The 22,459-nt window shown below is 45.3% G+C and overlaps 1 protein-coding gene across 2 annotated transcripts; it reads left to right on the top strand.

The window, feature by feature from the left end:
- Positions 1-644: 644 nt before the first annotated feature.
- On the top strand, positions 645-20,942 carry LOC309554844 (proteinase-activated receptor 1-like; the record flags this gene model as incomplete). 2 transcript variants are annotated; one of them, XM_082256565.1, is made up of 2 exons in its annotated part: positions 645-684; positions 19,896-20,942. In XM_082256565.1, one exon carries the CDS (start codon positions 19,916-19,918, stop codon positions 20,894-20,896), a length of 981 nt encoding a protein of 326 aa, XP_082112691.1. In that variant the 3' UTR covers positions 20,897-20,942. The 2 variants fall into 2 exon arrangements, with proteins under 2 accessions (XP_082112691.1, XP_082112690.1); XM_082256564.1 differs by lacking the exon at positions 645-684 and adding an exon at positions 6,379-6,394.
- Between the last annotated feature and the right edge of the window lie 1,517 nt (positions 20,943-22,459).

Genomic DNA, 22,459 nt, shown 5'->3' with positions numbered 1-22,459 from the left:
GCAGGATCTGGATAAGAGGGGCAGCATATAAAAAAAACAATACCCTCCATTCTCCTCCTGCAGCCGCTGAATGCTTGGGGGAAGAAGAGGAAGAGAAGCAAGCTTTTAGTGGCTGCGGGAGAAAAATGGAGAGGATCAGGTCTTCTATATGCCACTTCCCCCCACCGGCCCTCCTATCCCCTTGTACAGGGGAGCCACACGGGCTCCCTGGAGCATGGGGCCAGGTTGCAATTTGGACCCCTGCGACCCCTGTAGGTAAGCCACCTACAGGTCAAACTGGAACAACTATCCAACTACTAACTAGTCCATCTACGTCAAACTGGAACAACTATCCATTGCAGGGACACCATCTGTCACCCACATATAATGACATTCTATCATCTCTACCCCCCTAAATTTGAAAACAATTCACACCTTCAGCCATGTAACTCAAACAATTATTATCCTCAGGATACCTTGGAATTTGATTATGAAATCAGGACAGGGTGGTTTCACATAAACATTCACACCTCCCATCCTGTTCCTGAACAGTCAACATCTGTATTTCATGAAACCATGATGATTGGATGAAGGTGACTGAGTTACCGGTATGGCTATAAATGATAGGGTAGGTTCCTGACTTTGATTAGAGCTGAGGAAGGATGCTTGGATAAGCAGAAGGACATCTTCAACATTCTCAAACAGGTATAGCTTAAATGGGATTGTTACTAGCTATTTCATGGGCTGGATAAAAAGGAACTTTCATGGGCAATGTGTAGACTTTTCTGCATTGGGGTGCAAACGTCCAGAAGGGTTTAAAATCTGAGAGAACTCTTCTTGTTAGAATCCTTAAAGTTTAACTCTACATTTATGGAGTTTAACCCCCCTAGGTGATTTATATACATTGCAGGGATTCTAAGGAACTTTGTACTAGATTACTACCTTGTTCTATTCTGAAAAAAAAGCTGTTTGTTCCATTACGTCCTTTCAAGACTGATTCCTGAATGGAAGGGTCTGGTTCATTGTAAACACCTGGTGCATTCTCAGTGTTTTACTGAGGAAAAGTTTCAGTGTCTGCATCCCTTTAGATATGTTTAACCTTCAAATGTTATCTTACCAAAAATGAAATTCCTATTACAGAGGATGCCTAACATTTTATTTGCATCTCAGCGCAGATGTCTGAGAAAATCAATGGGGTGGATTTATTAAAGCTAAATAGACAAGTACAGTTGTGCCAGAGCTTAGTAAATGAGGGGAAGCTCTACTGACTTCCATCATCCAATCATGTGCAAGAATTTTTTTTTTTTTTTTCCTTGGATGAGACTGTGTATTCTTTGTTAGGGGAAAATGAAGCTTCCCCTAATTTACTAAGCTCTGGAGCAAATGCATGAGTAAAGTGCACAGACTATTTGCCTTTACTAAATCCACCCCATTGAGTCAATCACACAGGCAGGAAATTACATTTCTGGGGGGGGGGGGGGTTAAGTACACCATAAACAGAATTAATTTTTTGATAGTTTTAGAAAATGACAGCAGCTACAGATTGAAATTGAAAGGGATTTTAATTTAATAGCAGCAAATTACAAAATGACATTTGTAGCACGTTTATATAATATATTTTTTTAATTTAATGGAAGTGGAATTCACCTTTAAGCATTTAATAGGAAAGGTATACTGTTAGCAGATGGTCAGGGCTGCTAACCATCATGTGCTGTAAGCAGTTGGTCAGGGCTGCAAATCATCATGTGCTGTAAGCAGTTGGTCAGGGCTGCAAAGCATCATGTGCTGTAAGCAGTTGGTCAGGGCTGTGAACCATCCTGTGCTTTCAGCAGTTGGTCAGGGCAGATGGCCAGGGTTGCAAATCATCATGTGCTGTAAGTAGGTAGACAGGTCTGTGAACCATCAGTTGCTGTAAGCAGTTGGTCAGGGCTGTGAATCATTATATACTTTAAGCAGGTGGCCAGGGCTGTAAATCCTCCTGTGCTCTAAGCAGTTGTTCATGGCTGTGAATCATCATGTGCTTTAATCAGATGGTCAGGGCTGGCAACCATCATGTGCTGTAAGCAGTTGGTCAGGGCTGTAATCCATCATGTGCTGTAAGCAATGTGCTGGCTGTAAATAATTATGCACTGTAAGCAGTTGGTCGGGGTTGTAAACCATCATGTGTTGTAAGCAGTTGGTCAGGGCTGTGAACCATTTTATTCTGTAAGCAGTTGGTCAGGGCTATGAACCATCATGTGCTGTAAGCAGTTGGTCAGGTCTGTTAACCATCATGTGTTGTAAGCAGTTGGTCAGGTCTGTGAACCATCATGTTCTGTAAGCAGTTGGTCAGGTCTGTGAACCATCATGTGTTGTAAGCAGTTGACCAGGGCTGTGAACCATCATGTGCTGTAAGCAGTTGGCCAGGGCTGTGAACCATCATGTGCTTTAAGCAGATGGTCAGGGTTGTAAATCATCATGTGCTGTAAGCAGTTGGTCAGGGCTGTGAACCATCATGTGCTGTAAGCAGTTGGTCAGGGCTGTGAACCATCCTGTGCTCTATGCAGTTGTTCATGGCTGTGACCCATCATGTGCTGTAAGCAGTTGGTCAGGGCTGTGAACCATCCTGTGCTCTATGCAGTTGTTCATGGCTGTGACCCATCATGTGCTTTAAGCAGTTGGTCAGGGCCGTGAACCATCATGTGCTGTAAGCAGTTGGTCAGGGCTGTGAACCATCCTGTGCTCTATGCAGTTGTTCATGGCTGTGACCCATCATGTGCTTTAAGCAGTTGGTCAGGGCTGTGAACCATCATGTGCTGTAAGCACTTGGTCAGGGCTGATCCCTCAGACTGCACTAGGATTTGGTGTATAGTATTAGTAAATCATATTTTCCATTTTACTGCATCTGTATATAGGAGCCTCCCTATGATTCTGTGATCCTAGTAGACATTACACCGATCAGACATGACATTAGGAGGTCCTCCATGCCTCTTATCAGTTTGGTTGCCCTTCTCTGCACTTTCTCCAGTTCCCCGATATCCTTTTTGAGAACTGGTGCCAAAAACTGAACTGCATATTCCAGATGAGGTCTTACTAATGATTTGTACAGGGGCAAAATGATATCTCTCTCTCTGGAGTCAATGCCTCTCCTAATACAAGAAAGGACTTTGCTTGCTTTGGAAACAGCAGCTTGGCATTGCATGCTATTATTAAGCTTAGGATCTATCAGAACACCCAGATCCTTCTCCGCTATGGATTCCCCCAGATCCTTCTCCACTATGGCACAACGGCATCTGAAAGTGGGCGGGGTATATTGTGCAGCAGGTGAACATGTTCTCTCTGAAGTCTATGTTTTGAAAGCAGAAAAAATGTTCACTACAGTGTGTTGTGTATAGGGCTGTGTAGCCACAGACTGGTGAGGGTGTCCATGCTGACCCGTATTCACAGCCAAAAGTGCCCACAGTGGGCACCAGAGCATCAGAACTGGACTACAGAGCAATGGAGGAGGGTGGCCTGGTCTTATCAATCACGTTTTCTTTTACATCATATAGATGGCCGGGTGTGTGCGCGTCACTTACCTGGGGAAGAGGTGGCACCAGGATCCAGTATGGAAGGAAGGCAAGATGGGGGAGGCAGTGTGATATTTTGGGCAATGCTCTCCTTCCTTCCTTCCTTCCTTCCTTCCTTCCTTCCTTCCTTCTTCTCTTGCTTCTGCCTTCTTCTCTCCCTTCTTCCTTCCTTTCTTCCTTCTTCTCTCACTCCTTTCTTCCTTCCTTCTCTCACTTCTTCCTTCTTTCCTTCTTCTCTCACTCCTTCCTTCCTTCCTTCCTTCCTTCCTTCCTTCCTTCCTTCCTTCCTTCCTTCCTCCTCTCAGTTCATCCTTCCTTCTTTCTTCTCTCACTTCTTCCTTCTTCCTTCCTTCCTTCCTTCCTTCCTTCCTTCCTTCCTTCCTTCCTTCCTTCCTTCCTTCCTTCCTTCCTTCTTTTTTCTTCCTACTTCTCTCACTTCTTCCTTCCTTCTTCTCTCACTTCTTCCTTCCTTGCTTCCTTCTTCTCTCACTCTTTCCTTCCTTGCTTCCTTTCTTTCTTCCTTCTTCTCTCGCTCCTTTCTTCCTTGCTCCCTTCCTTCTCTCACTTCCTTCCTTCCTTCCTTCTTCTCTCACTTCCTTCATTTTTTCTTCCTTCCTTCTCTCAGTTCTTCCTTCCTTCTTCTCTCATTTCTTCCTTTTCTCTCACTTCTTCCTTCTTTCCTTCTTCTCTCACTCCTTCCTTCCTTCTTCTGTAACTCCTTTCTTCCTTCCTTCTCTCAGTTCTTCCTTCCTTCCTTCCTTCCTTCTTCTCTCACTCCTTCCTTCCTTCTTCTCTCACTCCTTTTTTCCTTCCTTCTCTCAGTTCTTCCTTCCTTCCTTCCTTCTTTTCTCCCTTCTTCCCTCCTTCTTCTCTTACTCGTTCCTTCTTTTCTCACTCATTACTTCCTTCCTTCTCTCAGTTCTTCCTTCCTTCCTTCCTTCCTTCCTTCCTTCCTTCCTTCCTTCTTCTCACACTTCTATCTACTTCTCTCACTTCTTCCTTCCTTCTTCTCTCACTCTTTCCTTCCTTGCTTCATTTCTTTCTTCCTTCTTCTCTAACTTCTTCTTTCCTTCCTTCCTTCTTCTCTCACTTCTTCCTTCCTTCTTCTCTCACTTCTTCCTTCCTTCTTCTCTCACTTCTTTCTTCCTTCTTCTCGCACATCTTCTTTCCTTCTTCTCTCACTTCTTCCTCCCTTCTTCTCTCATTTCTTCCTTCTTCTCTCCCTTCTTCCCTCCTTCTTCTCTCACTCCTTCCTTCTTCTCTCACTCCTTTCTTCCTTCCTTCTCTCAGTTCTTCCTTCCTTCCTTCTTCTCTCACTCCTTCCTTCCTTCTTCTCTCACTCCTTTTTTCCTTCCTTCTCTCAGTTCTTCCTTCCTTCCTTCTTCTCTCCCTTCTTCCCTCCTTCTTCTCTTACTCATTCCTTCTTTTCTCACTCATTACTTCCTTCTCTCAGTTCTTCCTTCCTTCCTTCCTTCTTCTCACACTTCTATCTACTTCTCTCACTTCTTCCTTCCTTCTTCTCTCACTCTTTCCTTCCTTGCTTCCTTTCTTTCTTCCTTCTTCTCTAACTTCTTCTTTCCTTCCTTCCTTCTTCTCTCACTTCTTCCTTCCTTCTTCTCTCACTTCTTTCTTCCTTCTTCTCTCACATCTTCTTTCCTTCTTCTCTCACTTCTTCCTCCCTTCTTCTCTCATTTCTTCCTTCTTCTCTCCCTTCTTCCCTCCTTCTTCTCTCACTCCTTCCTTCTTCTCTCACTCCTTACTTCCTTCCTTCTCTCAGTTCTTCCTTCCTTCCTTCCTTCTTCTCTCACTCCTTCCTTCCTTCTTCTCTCACTCCTTTTTCCTTCCTTCTCTCAGTTCTTCCTTCCTTCCTTCCTTCCTTCCTTCCTTCCTTCCTTCCTTCCTTCCTTCCTTCCTTCCTTCCTTCCGTCCTTCCTTCCTTCCTTCCTTCTTCTCACACTTCTATCTACTTCTCTCACTTCTTCCTTCCTTCTTCTCTCACTCCTTCCTTCCTTGCTTCCTTTCTTTCTTCCTTCTTCTCTAACTTCTTCTTTCCTTCCTTCCTTCTTCTCTCACTTCTTCCTTCCTTCTTCTCTCACTTCTTCCTTCCTTCTTCTCTCACTTCTTTCTTCCTTCTTCTCTCACATCTTCTTTCCTTCTTCTCTCACTTCTTCCTCCCTTCTTATCTCATTTCTTCCTTCTTCTCTCCCTTCTTCCCTCCTTCTTCTCTCACTCCTTCCTTCTTCTCTCACTCCTTACTTCCTTCCTTCTCTCAGTTCTTCCTTCCTTCCTTCACTCCTTCTTCTCGCACTTCTATCTACTTCTCTCACTTCTTTCTTCCTTCTTCTCTCACTCTTTCCTCTTTCCTTCCTTGCTTCCTTTCTTTCTTCCTTCTCTTACTTCTTCCTTCCTTCTTCTCTCACATCTTCCTTCCTTCTTCTCTCACTCCTCTCTTCCTTCTTCTATCGTGCCTTTCCTTCTTCCTTTCTTCCTTCTTCTCTTACACCTTTCTTCCTTCCTTCTCTCAGTTCTTCCTTTCATCCTTCTTCTCTGACTTCTTCCCTCTTCTCTGACTTCTTCCTTCTTCTCTCACTTCTCCCTTCTTTCACTCCTTCCTTCCTTTCTTCCTTCTTCTTTCACTTCTTCCTTCCTTCATTCCTTCCTTCCTTCCTTCTTCTTTCACTTCTTTCGTTTCTTTTCCTTTTTTTCTTTCCTTCTTTTTAATATTTCTAATAGTTTTTACAATGAAGTAATTCATGTGTATCTCTCTCCATCCAGGGAAATTAGCCCCAGGCTCCTTCTCACATCTTCACTTGTCTTTTTTAGCAGATCTAATTACCTTTGGAGGAACACAATGTCCTATCACCTGGGTATTGAAAGGGAATCTCTTGTGAGAGAATAAAAGGCTGCCATTGTATAGCTCTCCTTCTAAGAATACTTCTACTTTTTATTTCATTTTTTAGTTAAATCGTGCTGTACTGTATGAAATGGGGAATTTTTAGGAACTTTAATTGTATTTTTTTTTTTACATGGAGACTTCATGATATTGGTCAGGGGTGGAATATGTACATGTGAGGTGCACTGTATTTTCAAAAGTATTGGGACGCCTGCCTTTACACGCACATGAATTTTAATGGCATCTTAGTCTGTAGGGTTCAATATTGAGTTGGCCCACCCTTTGCAGTTATAACAGCTTCAACTCTTCTGGGAAGGCTGTCCACAAGGTTTAGGAGTGTCTATGGGAATGTTTGACCATTCTTCCAGAAGCGCATTCGTGAGGTCAGGCACTGATGTTGGATGAGAAGGTCTGGCTTGCAATCTCTGCTCTAATTCATCCCAAAGGTGTTCTATCGGGTTGAGGTCAGGACTGTGCAGGCCAGTCAAGTTCCTTTATGGACCTTGCTTTGAGCACTGGTGCGCAGTCATGTTGGAACAGGAAGGGGCCATCCCCAAACTGTTCCCACAAAGCTGGGAGCATGAAATTGTCCAAAATATCTTGGTATTCTGACGCTTTTATGCCCCGTTCACATACAAGCGACGCAACTTCGCACTGCGACCTCCGAGGTCGCGGTGCGAGCAGCGCGCCGCGACCTCGGAGCGGCCACCACGGACTTCATAACATTGAAGTCTATGGCGGTCGCCTCCGGGTCGCCCCAAAGAAGCTCCGGACCCTTTTTCTAAGTCGGAGCGACTTGTGTAGAACAGGTCCGCAGCTTCCCTATGGGGGACCAGGTCGCCTCACAGGTCGCCTTAGTGTGAACGGGGACTAAATTGATTGTAAAGTCTTGTTTAAAAAAAATAATAATAACAAATATGTTATACTTCCCTCCTCTGTGCCGTTGGTTTTGCACGTCCAGATCCTCCGCTTCACTGCTCCTGGCCCCTCCTTCCTGTTCAGTGCCCCCACAGCAAGCAGCTTGCTACGGGGACACCCGAGTCCATATAGACACAGATCTTCTATTTGGCCTCGCCCCTCTCTCTCCTCATTGGCTAACAGAAAAATAGTTGAAAATGTGTTTATTGTAGTTTTTTGCACATACACAAGAGAACCATAAACAAAAGAAAAAAAAAGGGTGGCTAAACAAACCATGCTAAAATATAAAATGCACGTGCTACCCACACAGGGGGGCTAAAAAAATCAACACCTTGATGGCTAATATATGCATGAATAGCACATGTATTAATTAGGTGTGTGGTTGAGAGAAGGATCATTATTTGAAGGGAGAACATACAGTGAAATATAACAACATCGCTGGGTATGAGCTGGCACTCCATAAGTGACTCCGTCTCAGTTGGGAAAGGAGGAACTCAAGGAAGATGCGACCGTGGCAGAGTATCAACCAATTATGATGATGCCGTGGCAGGAACAGGTAACCACTTTGACCAAACCTGATCATACTTCCGGGCAACCCCTGTTCACATAGGTATCCTGATAGAGCAGGAGACTAATATTTATTAAGCTTTTCCAGAAGGGTATAGAAGGGGGGGCTGCCTTTTCCAAAGCAGCGCAACAGCTTTCCTGGCATAGAAAAGAAAAAGACCAAACTGTGTTCTTTCTGCAACAGTAAGTAAATCTCAATAGAGAGGGGTTGTTTAGTTACTGATACCTTACTGATAACACCCAGCCCCTCTGACAAAAACCTAGTGATAACTGGGCAGCAGGGCCGGTGCTACCACTAGGCGAACTAGGCAGCCGCCTAGGGCGCACTGCCATCTAGGGGGCGCAGCTATGGCCAGTGCCACATTCCTCTCCTGTCACCTCCTCATCCCCGGTGGATGTCACCTTCTGAGAGGGGTGCAGTGTGTGCAGGAAGGGGGTGTAGCGTTAAAGGGGGGCAGTGTGCAGGAAGGGGGGGGCAGTGTGTACAGGAAGGGAGGTGTAGGGTTAAACGAAGGCAGTGTGTACAGGAAGGGGATGTAATGTTAAAGGGGGCAGTGTACAGTAAGGGAGGTGTAGGATTAAAGAGGGCAGTGTATACAGGAAGGGGGTGTAGGGTTAAAGGGGGGGGCAATATGTACAGTTTTTTGTGGTGGGGGTGCAAGTAACTGGTCTTGCCTAGGGTGCAAAATAGTCTAGCACCAGCCCTGCTGAGCAGGACCAAAAAATGTAGGAAAAATCTCCTGAAGAGTGGTCACATCTCCAACACTCTAAAGCAGGGATCCTCAAACGACGGCCCTCCAGCTGTTGCAGAACTACACATCCCATGAGGCATTGTAAAACTCTGACATTCAAAGACATGACTAGGCATGATGGGAATTGTAGTTCTTGAACAACTGGAGGGCCAAAGTTTGAAGACCCCTGCTATAAATGAGAATTTAGATCTCTATGGATAGCAGAAATAGAGGATATGTACTGTCCTCTAGTGAATGTCTACAAGGAGTCCCACGTGGTTTCTGGAGAGGAGGACACCCCCGTTGGTGTCCCAGTATTCAGATAGCTTGGGGTGCATAGAAATTCCCAATCTCCGGATGACTGACTAAGTGCGGGGCCAGGCCCCAGAGGGACACGTTCTGAGAGGCAGATGTGTGCAGGAGCAGCTCCAGGGGGGCATGGTCTGATAGGCCGCTAGGTAGGTATGCGGCCTCTAGAACATCCATTAACAGGGAAGGATTAGCAAATGCCAGGTCTATACGTGAAGATGTTTTGTGAGTTAAGGCGAAGCAAGAATAGGAGCGGGTTGTTGGGTGTTTCCATCTCCAGACCTCAATAAGGCCTGATCTTCAGAGGTATGTTTGGGTACCGCTGGTCTATCTAGCTCAGGTGATAATATGGCATTAAAGTCATCCATGATAAGTAATTTAGCTGGGCAGTAGGGGGAAATCCTCTCCAGAACGAGACCAAGAACCTCCAGGGAAAATGGTGGAGGGATATATACTGTGGGATATAAAATTGTGGAAACAATCACTGGGTCAGGTGCGCTGGTACTCAAATCAAGTATAAGTGACCACCCTAGATCATTAACTCATCTAAAATTAGATGTGGATCAATAACCAAAATGTAATGAAACACAACAAAGAAAGCATGGACAAAGCCATGCAAAGAGGTAAACTAAAGCCTCGTGCACACGCAACGAATTTCCGCCGACCAGTCATCCGTCTTTTGTCCAGAGTGGTGTTTTGTTGGGTGGAATGTGCCTAGACTGCACACAAATTTTCCCGCACGACAAAATTCTAATTCAGAAGTGATGTCATGTGTTGGTTTGCTTTCTTTTTGTTCTTTCTTCTCTGAACATGCCCAGTCTTGCTCATAAGATTTTTCCCTGTCGAAATCTGTACTGACTGCACGAAAATCGGACGTGTTTTGACGGAGGACAAAAATTTTATAGTCTGCACACCAGAATTTTTTTGGCCGAAAAGTCGGAGTCGGTTGTCGGAAGCATCATACTAACAAGCTGAAAATCGGCAGATCGGTCGTCGGAAGAAAATTCCCGGCCGCATTTCGACGCGTGTGTACGAGGCTTTAGATCCAAGTAATGTAACTAATTAAAAGACTTTATTGATTGAGACTTGAAGGAGAGATACACAGTTGCAAAAATAATAAATAATCAACTCCAAACACCAACAAAGATAGTGACAAACAATGATGTATACACTATGCAAAACAAACAGAACTCTGGACCCTAATCTTTGGGGCGACCAGGAGGCGACCACCATAGACTTCAATGTTATGAAATCCGTGGCGGCCGCTCCGAGGTCGCGGTGCGAAGTAGCGTCGCTGCAATGTGAACCGGCGCTTAAAAAGTGCGCTGGTAGCAAGAAAATGATCTAAGTCTGCTGTGTAGCTAAGCAAGGTGAGGGCTACCCCTTCGGGGATTAGCACAATAGTAACTGCGAATTGAGCTTGCTGCATATCAATTACAGGATCAATGAGTCAAAAAACTTGTGTCCAGGACATGGTTGAAACTGCCAGCACCCCTGTATTCAAGGGTATGGAGGGGGCAGTGCCGAGACAAGGTCATCCAGCACCCAGGGCAAGGATGCCAAAGTGCGCCCCCCACTTCCCTTAGGGTTAGGGTCAAGGTGCCCCCCCCCATCCCTGCAATAAGCCATTGAACCCAGGGCAACCGTCCCTCCTGCCAACCCCTTGTCCCGGCCCTGGAAGGGAGAGAGGGGGAATTAATCCATGTAGCAGGATTAGAAGTTCAATCCCTGGTGAAATGTGGCAAATGAAAGCAAATTATGTTATAGTGATATCCAGGTGAAGAGATCATGAGACATTATACAGTAAAACCTTGGTTTGAGAGTAACTTGGTTTGAGAGCGCTTTGCAAGACAAGCTAATTTTTTAAATAAATTTTGACTTGAAATACAAGCGATGTCTTACAAGTAGCGTCATGTATAAAAAAGAAGAGAGGAGCCTCTAAGCCCCCGTTCACACTGGGGCGACCTGTCAGGCGACCTGGTCGCCTGACAGGTCGCCGTAGGTCGCCTTCCATAGAGAAGCTGCGGACCCGTTCTAATAGGAGCGACACAAGTCGCTCCGACTTAGAAAAAGGGTCCGGAGCTTCTTTGGGGCGACCCGGAGCGACCTGCATAGACTTCAATGTTATGAAGTCCGTGCCGGCCGCTCCGAGGTCGCGGTGCGAGCAGCGCGCCACGACCTGTGAGGTCGCCCCAGGAAGTCGGATCGCCCCAGTGTGAATGGGGTCTAATGGGCCATACACACTATAAGATTTTCTGAAGACTTTTTCCTTTTCTATGTAGTGGAAGGGCCTGCCAGATTGCATACAAATTGAAAGTGTTTAGGTTTGACCTCATATTATATGGTTTTGGTAAGTCTAAAGGAAAAAGTCTTCAGAAAATCTTATAGTGTGTATGGCCCTTAAGTGTAGCAATATGGTTACATTTAATGAAGGTTCAATATTTAGCAGCTCACATGGTTGATGATTAAAACCGGCACATCTAAGTATGCAGGCATCCGGGGTAAAGCTGTCCACATAGACCGTCCTCCGCACAGCCATCTTCATCATCCCTTCCACGCTGCGCTCCACGAGCGATTCGAGGTCTCGCTTTCAGATCACTCTACTGCAGGGTAGTCTTCCCAATCACAATTGCAGACTGACATCGGTGAGAGCCAGTGGTTCAGAAGATGGTCTATGTGGACAGCTTTACCCCGGATGCCTGCATACTTAGATGTGCCTCTTTAATCATCAACCATGTGAGTTGCTAAATGTTGTACCTTCATTAAATGTCCCCATATTGCTACACTTAGAGGCGCCTCTCTTCTCTTTTATACTCTGTAGCTCCTGCTGGATTTTGCTTCTAATCCCCTTGTGGAGGCGCCATTTGTGGATGGACATTTTATGATGACACAAACTATCGCATTGCTATAATCTTTGTTTATAGACTATAAACTGAAAGACTTATGAATAAATGGTTGTGGAACGAATCATCTGAGTTTCCATTATTTCTTATGGGAAAATTTGCTTTGATATAAGAGTGCTTTGGATTACAAGCATGTTTCCCAAACGAATAATGCTCGCAATCCAAGGTTTTACTGTATATATATTTGGTGAATTTCACACAACGATGAAGCAGTGTGGAGCAGGCAGGTATAACTTCCTTACCATGTCCAGTCCTCCATTCATACACAGCAGGGAGGTGTATCTCACACTCACCGCTGAAATAAACAGCAGCAGATCCCTCCAAGAGAGCCTGATCCCCGCAGCTCCAGTGGTTCAAAGCTATACTTTCAGTCCTCGAGTGAATCTCATTAACTGATTGAATAAAACCACATGTGCGGGGAAGCAGTGACAGGAGACGCTCTATGAGCTGTGATTAGTACGTGCTATATTGCTCAATGATACTCTGATAGTGGGAACCAGCCTGGATGTGCATCAACCAATGCCAAGGAATGATAATCCTTGTTATAGTTCGCTGTCCAATATATACTGTAACTATGACATATCGTAGGCCCCAGAGCGTGAGAACCACAATGACATATTTGCCCTGTGGGGGGGGGGGTCTGTGTAGATCGTCTAGACAAAACATGAAAGAAACTTGTTGATGAGAACCAAGACCCCCCTGGCAAAGGTGGAGTATGATGCGTAGTATGCCCTTTTAACCCAGGGCCATTTAAGCAACAGCAGGCTTGCTGCCCATTAACCACTTAAGTCCCGGAAGATTTTACCCCCTTCCTGACCAGGGGGTGTTTTGCGATTCGGCACTGCGTGACTTTAACGGACAATTGCGCGGTCGTGCCACGCTGTACACAAACAAATTTGACGTCCTTTTTTTCTCCACAAACAGAGCTTTCTTTTGGGGGTATTTGATCACCTGTGCGATTTTTTGATCATGCGCTTTAAACAAAAGAAGAGCGACAATTTTGCAAAAATAACAATATTTTTCACATTTTTTTATATGAAATTCCCCCAAAAAAATGTAAAAATCAAAATTTTTTAAAATTTTTGGCCAATTTGTTTTATGCTACATATGTTTGGTTAAAAAAAATCACAATAAGCATATTTTGATTGGTTTGCGCAAAAGTTATTGCGTTTACTAACTAAGGGAAAGATTTCTGTCATTTTTGGTGTTTTTTTTTTTTAACGAGTAATGGCGGCGATCTGCGATTTTTTTTGCGGGACTGCGACATTGGGGCGGACAGATCGGACCCTTGACTGACATTTTTGACACTTTTGGGGGTACCAGTGACATTACTACAGTAATCAGTGCTATACATATGCACTGTTACTGTAAAAAATGACACTGGGAGGGAAGGGGTTAACTTTATTGGAGAGGGAGGGGTTAAGTGTGTCCCTAGGGGCGTGCTTCTAACTGTCATTGGATGTGGCTAGTGGTGTAATAGCACAGATCAACGGTCCTACATAGCAGGACCGAGTGATCTGTGCTTTTACACAGGGGAGAATGACAGGCGGCTTTGTTTACATTAGCCGCCTGCCTTTCTCCCTCTCTGCCCGACGATCGCGAGTGACCGGCGGACATCGGGTCCGCCGGTTACACGCGCCGGCTTCTTCTGGTATGAGCGGGGGCGGGAGCGCGCCTCCGGCGGCGCGCGCTCGCCCCCTATTCGCTCCCAGGCTAGTGACGTACCGGTACGTCACTTTGCCTGGGAGGGGCTGACTGCTGCCGTATATAGTCGGGCAGCGGTCGGCAAATGGTTAAATGTGTTTGCTGCAACAACAATATGTGGGGTTGTGAAGTTTCAAGTACTGGAAAAGTAAGTCACGCTTAAATTTAGAGTTGAGGCCACGGATGTTCCAAGAAATTACTTTACATATGTCAGGAGGATGTGGCGTCATAAGGGTAGTGATTAAAGTTCATGTCCTTGTAGTGGCAATCGGCTGGACGGAGCCATCTCAGGAGCAGTAAAGTAAATGATAACCAACACCATAGATAGAAGTGCATGCATAGTAATAAAACACAATAAAACAAATCAAAAACAAAACCCCCGCACCGTGGTAAAATCCCTGCCCAAGCCAGGCCCCTCCAGTAAAAAACACCAAATCTAGAGGTAACCCAGAGGGAGACCTGGCAGGGGCCTATACCCGAAAACCTAAACCATAAACTTGCAATAGCCAAATACCTTATGCCAAGTGAAGGGGGAAGCAGGAAAGTGGTACCAAAAAAGCGCCCACTTGCTGTAGCCGTAATCCTATCTTGTAATCCAGGAAAATATCACGTCTGTGGTGGGAGAGTCAGACCTGGGGCACAACCTTGGAGGACAATAGATAGGCAATAGTAGATTGTACAAAAAACAGGGGTGTCTTGATGGATGCTGGAGCCCCTGGAGCATGGGCCCAAATACAAAAAGGAAAAAAAAAGAATAAATTCCCCGCAATATATGAAAAAAGAGTATTAGTCAAGAAAAAAACTAGGTAAACTTTGCAACAAGTTGTGGCAGGGAGCATGCTGGTATATTTGCTGTGACCTAGTGCTGGATCATCCAAGGCTTTGATGGCAGAGGGCGATTAGCGAGAATCCAACAAGTCAGATGCCGCTTCAGAAGTGTCAAAGAACCAGACCCTGTCTCCATCGACTACGGGGAGTCTGCTAGGGTAAAGAAGGCTGAACTTGATGTCCTTTTTATGAAGGCGTTTTCGGACTTCAGTGTAGGATCTGCGATGTTGCACCTCTGAAGAATAGTCAGGGAAAAGCAGGAGTTTGGAGTTTTAATACTTGATATCACCTTTAGTGCGAGCCTCAGCTAATAAGCAATCCCTGTCGCAGTAGTTAAGTTAGTCATTGACGGAAAGGGTGTGGAGGCACTCCCGGCTTTGGCGGAGCAGGGGGGGACTCTATGGGCCCGCTCAACCACAAATGTAGGTGGCAGATCTTGCAAGTCGAATACCGGCAAATTCGGCAGGTTTATTCCCTTCAGCTTTTTCTGGGAGACCGAGAATGCGAATATTATTTCTGCATAGCCTATTTTCAGTGTCAATGGCTTTTTCTTGCAGACCCTTGACCTGTAGCTGCAGTGCACGCAATTCCCTGGAATCAGAGTGTACCATGATCTCCAGTCCTGAGACCCCATCCTCCACCTTTGATACTCTGGAACGGAATTTGTCCATATCATTCCTAAAGAGGCTGATATCTGTAGCCATAAAGTCCATCTTGGCTGTAAGGGTCGTTGTAGAAGCTGTGATAGCTGCCATGAGGTCTACTGTGGACGGGGAATCTTCTGCTTCATCCCCCGCAACGGTCCGTGTGCTATCCAACATTGTGCTGGTAGGTGACCTCATGGGTGCTGGGCTCCTCGGGGAGTGCTGGGCTGAGAACGAGTAGAGCGGGGTTTCCGTGGGACCGTAGAAGCCGATGGAGGAAGCCGCTAACTCAACGGGGAGAGAAAGCACAGTACCCAGACACAGGAATTAGATTGTAGCAACGAAGAAAGGGCTGTAGGATCTTAGACAAAAGCGGAGCTCCAGCACCACACCACCGAACAGGCTTACATCCCGGCCACGTCCCCCGGCTAACAGACTTTGATTGACAGCCGCAGGAGCCAATGGTACCGCTACTGTGTCTAAGCCAATCAGGAGGGAGAGTCCCAGACGACCAAGGGACTCGTGGACATCGCTGGACAGAGATGGGGCTCAGGTAAACAGTAGGGGGCTGAGGGGGGGCTTCTGCACACAGAAGGCTTTTTATCTTAATGCAAAGAATGCATTAAGATAAGGAAAAAAAAAACTTCTGTCTTACAACTCCTTTAAGAATTCCCTTCACTGGAACTAAGGGGCCAAGCCCAACCCTTGAAAAGTAACCCCACACCATAATCCCCCCTCCATCAAATGATTTGGACCAGAAGAGTTGAAGCTGCTATAGCTCCAAAGGGTTGGCCAATTCAATATTGAACCCTACCAACTAAGACTGGGATGCCATTATATGCACATGTGATGTATACTTGACCTGTGGGTGGAAGATGTACATGTGAGTTATACTGAACCTGGGGGTGGAAGATGTACATGTGAGATATACTGGACCTGGGGGTGGAACATGTATATGTGAGGTATACTGGACCTGGCGGTGGAATATGTACTTGTGAGGTATACTGGACCGGGGGGTGGAATATGTACATGTGAGGTATACTGGACCTGGGGGTTGAAGATGTACATGCGAGGTATACTGGACCTGGGGGTGGGCTGTGTGCATGTGAGGTTTACTCGACCTGGGGTGGAATATGTACATGAAAAACAGTATCTTTCCAGGCTGTTCTTTGAATTGTGTAGTCTTTTGCTGCGGGAAGCGGAATTGAACCCATTCCCGGAAAAAGATCTGCATGTGGCTAGAGCTGAGGCCTCAGGCATTCCACTGTTAGACCACAGAGAGAAAGAGAGCATGGAGAATGGGACTGTGTTACCACCACCCCGAGCCTAGCACTGCACCTACACTAAAGTGGATGAGCCAAGGTCCAGAGCCACACTGAACCAGGGCAAAGGATTCCTTTCCAGACAGTAGGGTTTCCATGCTGAGTCGCTGAGTTTGAGAAAGGGCCCTGTGGCCATGACCTATAGCCCCTAGAGACTGAGCCCTTAGGAAAATGATCACACAGCTGTCCTATAGCCCATTACTGTATGTAGGCCTTACTGTGACTGTTTTAATGTAAACCGCTGTTTAATTAGGCCCCAATGTTAGCTGGCTGAAGATTCAGGATGAAAGACTGCCCAATTACAGTTTCCACATACAGTAGAGACCTTTGCTAGTTGCTTAGTGCAGATGTATATCCCAGGGGTATCACACAGGGCTTAGTCATTTTCCTTGGGTGCACCTAAGTAGTTGCAATATCCCTATTCGCAACACAGTTAATGTTTATATTCACTATCTACTACCAATCTTGCTGTAAATTTCAGTCTTGTGGTACAGAACTCTAGTTGAAGTTGCTTTGAGACTGTCTAGCAGGCTAAACCTACCTTCTGTATGTTTATTTGTTCCAAGTATTAGCTTGCTATCAAGTCAAAGGTACCTTGGTTTGTGACTGTTTAAGTGGTTTTTGGTGATTTCCATTCAACTAGGTGTTCCAGAGGAGCTAAGGGTGTTATCAGTGTCAAGGTGCAGTACAGAGAGCCTAAGAATTCAAGCGGCTTCTTCAGGGGTGGCGCTAAAGTTGCAAAGAGGGTTTATGTTTGGTTTCCAGTAAGTTTAGTCTTAGGGCTCATTTACGCCTGCTTTGACTTTAACACACAATAAAGCATCTACCACTTAAACATGTGTAGCACTGCCCCCGTGAGGGTTGTTGGATTTTAATACTTTTGGATTCCCCTGGATTACCCCTAGTAACTGCATGCAGAAATCTTAACACTTTACGTCCTTGGCTCAGTCAATGATCAGTCTAGGGGGTAGATGTTATTGTTGTTTTTATCAGAGCTTTTTTTCTCAGAAAATAGGTGCAGGAACTCAACCACGACCCCCTACAACTCCCATCCCCCCACAAGCACCCTCCAAACCACACCAAATAGTGGGCATGGTCAAATTTCACTAACAGTGGGAAGGTCTTAAAGGGGCATTAAATAACAGGAGTGCATTATGTACAGAGTTCTGAGTTACACACAGAGTGCAGAATTTAGGGGTGCACTACGTACAGAATTTTTGGGGTGTGCTATGTACATAGTGCAGAGTTCAGGGGTACGCTGCATACAGAAAGCAGAGTTCAGCCTTCTTCCACAGCTGCTTATCTCAATATCCTCCATCCACACATCACTTTCACCCCTCTTTAGCTCTGACCTCTGCATGCAAACCCCCCCCCCCCTTGACTGCCCAAATGTTCTTTTCCCTCCTTAAAAGATCCACCATCTTCCACATGTCTTATTTCTATTGCTGTATTAAGCTGAAGCCCCCAGCATCTAGCCAGCTCCAGTACCTCCCTGCACACTGTAGGTGGCTCAAACTCACTTGCAGGGAGACCATCCAGTGGGGTGTTGGCATCCTCATGGCACCTGCATCTCCCTTGTCCCCATCCTACACTCAGTGGGAGCCGCTTAGGAGATCAGATCTGTGGGAGCTGCTGGGAGACAAGCTGTCACATGTAAACCCAGAAGCCAGCCTTCTCTATTTACAAATGATAGTGGTGAGCAGGGAGCAGAGGGCCTGAGCCAGAGGTGGTGGAACTGAGTTCCACCAAGTTCCAGCTGAAAAAAAAGCCCTGTATACACATGAACCATATGTGACTGCTGATGACGTCTTTCTGGTTCGTTTGTTGGTTTCCTAAAACAAAGCAAAGCTAAAGCTGAATAAAAGCTTCTCAAAAGCTACAAGCACTGCTAGCGAGCATTGTCATAGACTTCTATAGAGCCTTTGGAGACACTTTGAAGTACCAAGAAAGCGACATGGGGTATCATTTTTGAAGCGAAGCAAGCACAACGTGTGAACAGGACTGTAAGGTAACTATTTTATTTAGTGACAAGGGCTTTGATTGGCATTCAGAGTGCTTGAAAAAAAAGTGTGCCCAATGCCACAATTTGAAGCAAGTATAAATGAGCCCCTTAGGGTTACATGGAAGGGAGCCCTTAGAGTTACATGGAAGTTTAGTGCTAAGGTTATAGAGAAAATTACATTTAGGGTTACATGGAAGGTTGGTGGTAGGGTTACAGGGACAGTTATTGTTGGTGTTACTGAGAGGGTTAGTGTTGGGGTTTCATGAGGTGTTGCTTGAGGTAAAATTGGGCTAGAGTTGTGCCACCACCACTGAAAACGAATGCATCACTGGCAACAGCCACTACCCTCTACCACCCCTTTCCAAAGAGTGTGTTATGGCAGCCTTAGGTTTAATATGTTCAACCCCTTCACCACTGCTGATTGGCTATAGGCTACAGCAGATGGTGCAAGAGCTGCTTCTGGGGAGTAAATGGTAAGTAGAACCACTAATGTCACAATCAGGGCTTTTTTTCAGCGGGAACGCGGGGGAACGCAGTTCCAGCACCTCCAGAACTGAATGTATGTAATGGCAAGGGATGCTCGGGTGTGCAGGTGGGTCTGTTGATGCTGGCTAATAGGCAATCTATTGTTGCTGGAGGGGATCTATTTTTGCGGAGGATGGGGGTCTATAGTTGCTGGGGAGGTCTTCTGTTGCTCATGGGGAATGTATTGTTACTGGGGTGGGTCTTATGTTGCTGGTGGGTCAGTTGTTGCTGGGAGGGATTTATTGTTTAGGGAGAGGTCTTTGCCACTTGCTGCTGGAGGGTCTATTGATGCTGGCTACTGGGTAATCTAGTATTGCTGGAGGGGATCTCTTTGCGCAGAGGATCTATTGTTGCTGGGGAAGTCTGTTGTTGTTGGTGGGGTATCTATTGTTGCTGGGGTGGGTCTTATGTTGCAGGGCATCAATCATTGCTGGGAGGAATCTACTGTTGAGGGAGGGGTCTAATGTTGCTGGCTGCTGGAGGGTCTATTGATGCTGGCTGTTGGAAGTCCATTGTTGCAGGGGTGGATCTATTGTCGCTTGGGTGTCCATTGTTTCTAGATCTATTATATTGCCTTTCTTGTTATTGTTAATTCTCTAAAAGGGGTGGTACTGGGAGGTGGGTAGGAGGTGAAACCAAGGAACGGTTTTCGGAGGTGGGTAGGGGACGGAGTCAAGGGGTGACTCAGAAGGGAGGAGTTCCTGCACCTATTCTCTGAGAAAAAAAGCCCTGGTCACAATAAATGTAACGCGACAGCAAAATGGTGCAAATTAGAGTATTGTGGGTCACCAATAAGCTTCAAGCATCCGTCTCCAAAAAAGCTATCTGATCAGCCACAGATTCCAACTTATGAGGATACTTTTGGTCATTCCAAGCAATATGCCTTCTCTGTTATTCAGGTGATGTTCTGCGTGTTCTGAAAGCCCTTTCATGGTTAAGGAACAAATGAATAATGTAAGGACTGCAGATAAATTCATTTTGTTCTGTTATTTATACTAATATTTTGTTTTTACATTTTTCAGGTGTGCATCCTATACGAACCATGAATTTTCAGAACTCATCTTACGCAGAAAACAAATTTTTTTCAAAAAATGATGACATTTTGCTCAGAAGTTGGTGGCTGACCAAGTTCGTACCAATGATCCATACCGTTGTATTCCTCGTGGCTCTTCCTCTCAATCTCATGGCGATCGTCATGTTCCTGGTCAAGATGAAGGTCAAGAAGCCAGCAGTGGTCTACATGCTTAACCTTGCCACAGCAGATGTCCTCTTCGTTTGCATATTGCCTTTCCGTATTGTCTACCGATTCATGGGAAACAATTGGCTCATGGGGGAAGGGATGTGTCGCTTCGTCACGGCATCATTTTACTGCAACAAGTACTGCTCTATCCTGTTCATGACGAGTATCAGCGTGGACCGATTCCTGTCTGTAGTCTACCCGGTACGGTCTCTTACTTTGCGTACAGAAAAGCGAGCCTGGCTGGCATGTGGTGTCATCTGGGTCATCTCATTGGCTGGCACCGTGCCTCTTCTTACGCACAGACTTACCTTCCCCCTTACTGCACTAAATATCACAACTTGTTTTGACGTGCAGGACTCTAACGTTTTTAAAGGCTTTAATTTTTACTATTTCATTACTTATCGCTTAATTTTCTTTGTCCTACCTTTGTTCATTATAACTTGGTGCTATGTAGGAACCATCTGCAGTCTCTGTCTGGCCAATGTTGACCACTCACATTGGAAATCCCGAGCCGTCTACCTGACCGCCGTTGTACTTTTTGTATTCGCCCTTTCCTTTGGCCCAACCAACATCGTCTTTTTCACTTACTGCCTGAGGATGTTTAAAAACGGGGATGGCTCTCTGAACTTCACCTACATTCTTTCGGCCAGTATGAGCAACATCAGGTGTTGTCTTAATCCTATTATCTACTATTATGCATCTCTCCAATATCAGACATATATCTACAGTTTGCTGTGTTGGAGGAAAAAAGCCAGGAACAGAAGGAGGCCAATGTTATCCTGAAAGTTCATGCAACGTAATAAATAGAAATACGTATGAGGGTTGGATGTGTTTTTTAGCACTGTCATAACAAACAATGAGACAGCAGGGCACGTCTTCATAACCCTCAATCTACTCAGTTTCAGAAACTCGAGGGTACACCCAACAGAAGTGGCAGCAAGTGGGATAAGAAGCACATCGATCATTGGTTTCTACTTAGACATAAAAGTAGTGACTGTTTGGTGACAAATATGTCAAACATGGAGGGACATACTATGGAGATTGTAACGGATCTTTGTACCCCAGGTGGGCACATCCACCGGACCTGTGTCTCCTGTCCTCCAAACGCACCCACAGCCTGCGGAGAAGCCATACCCAGCCCTTAACCCCTCAATCACAAGACAATCCACACAGGTGTTGAGGGTTAACCATGCAGAGCTTAAACTGTTTATTAAATTCCAAGACATACAGTTTTACACACAGTTAGGGAAACTCCCATTAGCCTTGCCACAGGGGGGGGAAGGGGACAAGGACCAGCCAATGGGAACGGAACATTTGTACATTGAAACAGGCAGTCTTAATACACACCCCCTGCGGAGAGATGTCTCCAGCCCAGACCATTGTCTGTGTCATGAATCCACACAATTAGACACAGAAACAGGAGGGGGGGGGGATGGGGGGAGAAGGGCTGTTGCATTACATTAAGTCAATGCCCTGAGTCATGCCATCTTCAGCTGTTCAGAAGATGAATAAAGGGAACATAAAATGAAATAAAAGGCAATGTCCCCAGGTCTCCCGTATCTTCTGGCCCATAATCTGTCGTTAGAAGGCTTGCGCACAGTCCCCTCCAAAACACACAGTGACAGTGGGTGCTGTCAAAGAGGTCATTAAAAAAAAATGTTCTTTATCCTATAATGAAATATGTCTACAGTTTACTATGTTGGAGGAACAAAGCCAAGAACAGAAGGAATAAGGCTATGCCATTGTTATCCTCAAAGTATGTGCAATATAACAAATATAAATACGTAGTAGGGTTTGTCTGTATTTTCAGCACTGTCATAACAAACAATGAGAAAAAGGCAGGGCACATCCTCGCAACCCTCAATCTACTGAGTTTCGGGAACTCAAGAGAACATCCAGCAGAGGTGGCATAAGAGTGGGAGATGAGAAACATCCAGCACTGGCTTGTAATTAGACATAAATGTAGTGACTGTTCGGCAGAGTTGTATAAAGTACTCGAAACCCATACTTGAGTAAAAGTACAAGTGCTCGATCAAAAAGTGACTTGAGTAGAAGTGGAAGTGCTCGATCAAAAAGTGACTTGAGTAGAAGTGGAAGTGCTCAATCAAAAAGTGACTTAAGTAGAAGTACTAAAGTTTTCAACATTTTTTGTACTTAAGTATTGCAAGTAGTTTTTTTTAAAAATGTTGCTACTCAAGTACTGAAAGTAAAAGTACAAGTATTGTGTTATGTAGTTATTAAAGAAAGAAGTCAAAAGTTTGAACATCATATTGTTTTTTATTATTTCAAATGCAGCTTTTATTTATACATACAGTAGATTTATTTTCGTATGCGCTGACAATACAC

The sequence above is a fragment of the Pelophylax lessonae genome (assembly GCF_965119305.1).
Source record: "Pelophylax lessonae genome assembly, chromosome: 4".
Lineage (NCBI taxonomy): Eukaryota > Metazoa > Chordata > Amphibia > Anura > Ranidae > Pelophylax > Pelophylax lessonae.
This window is presented reverse-complemented; position numbering and strand designations above follow the sequence as displayed.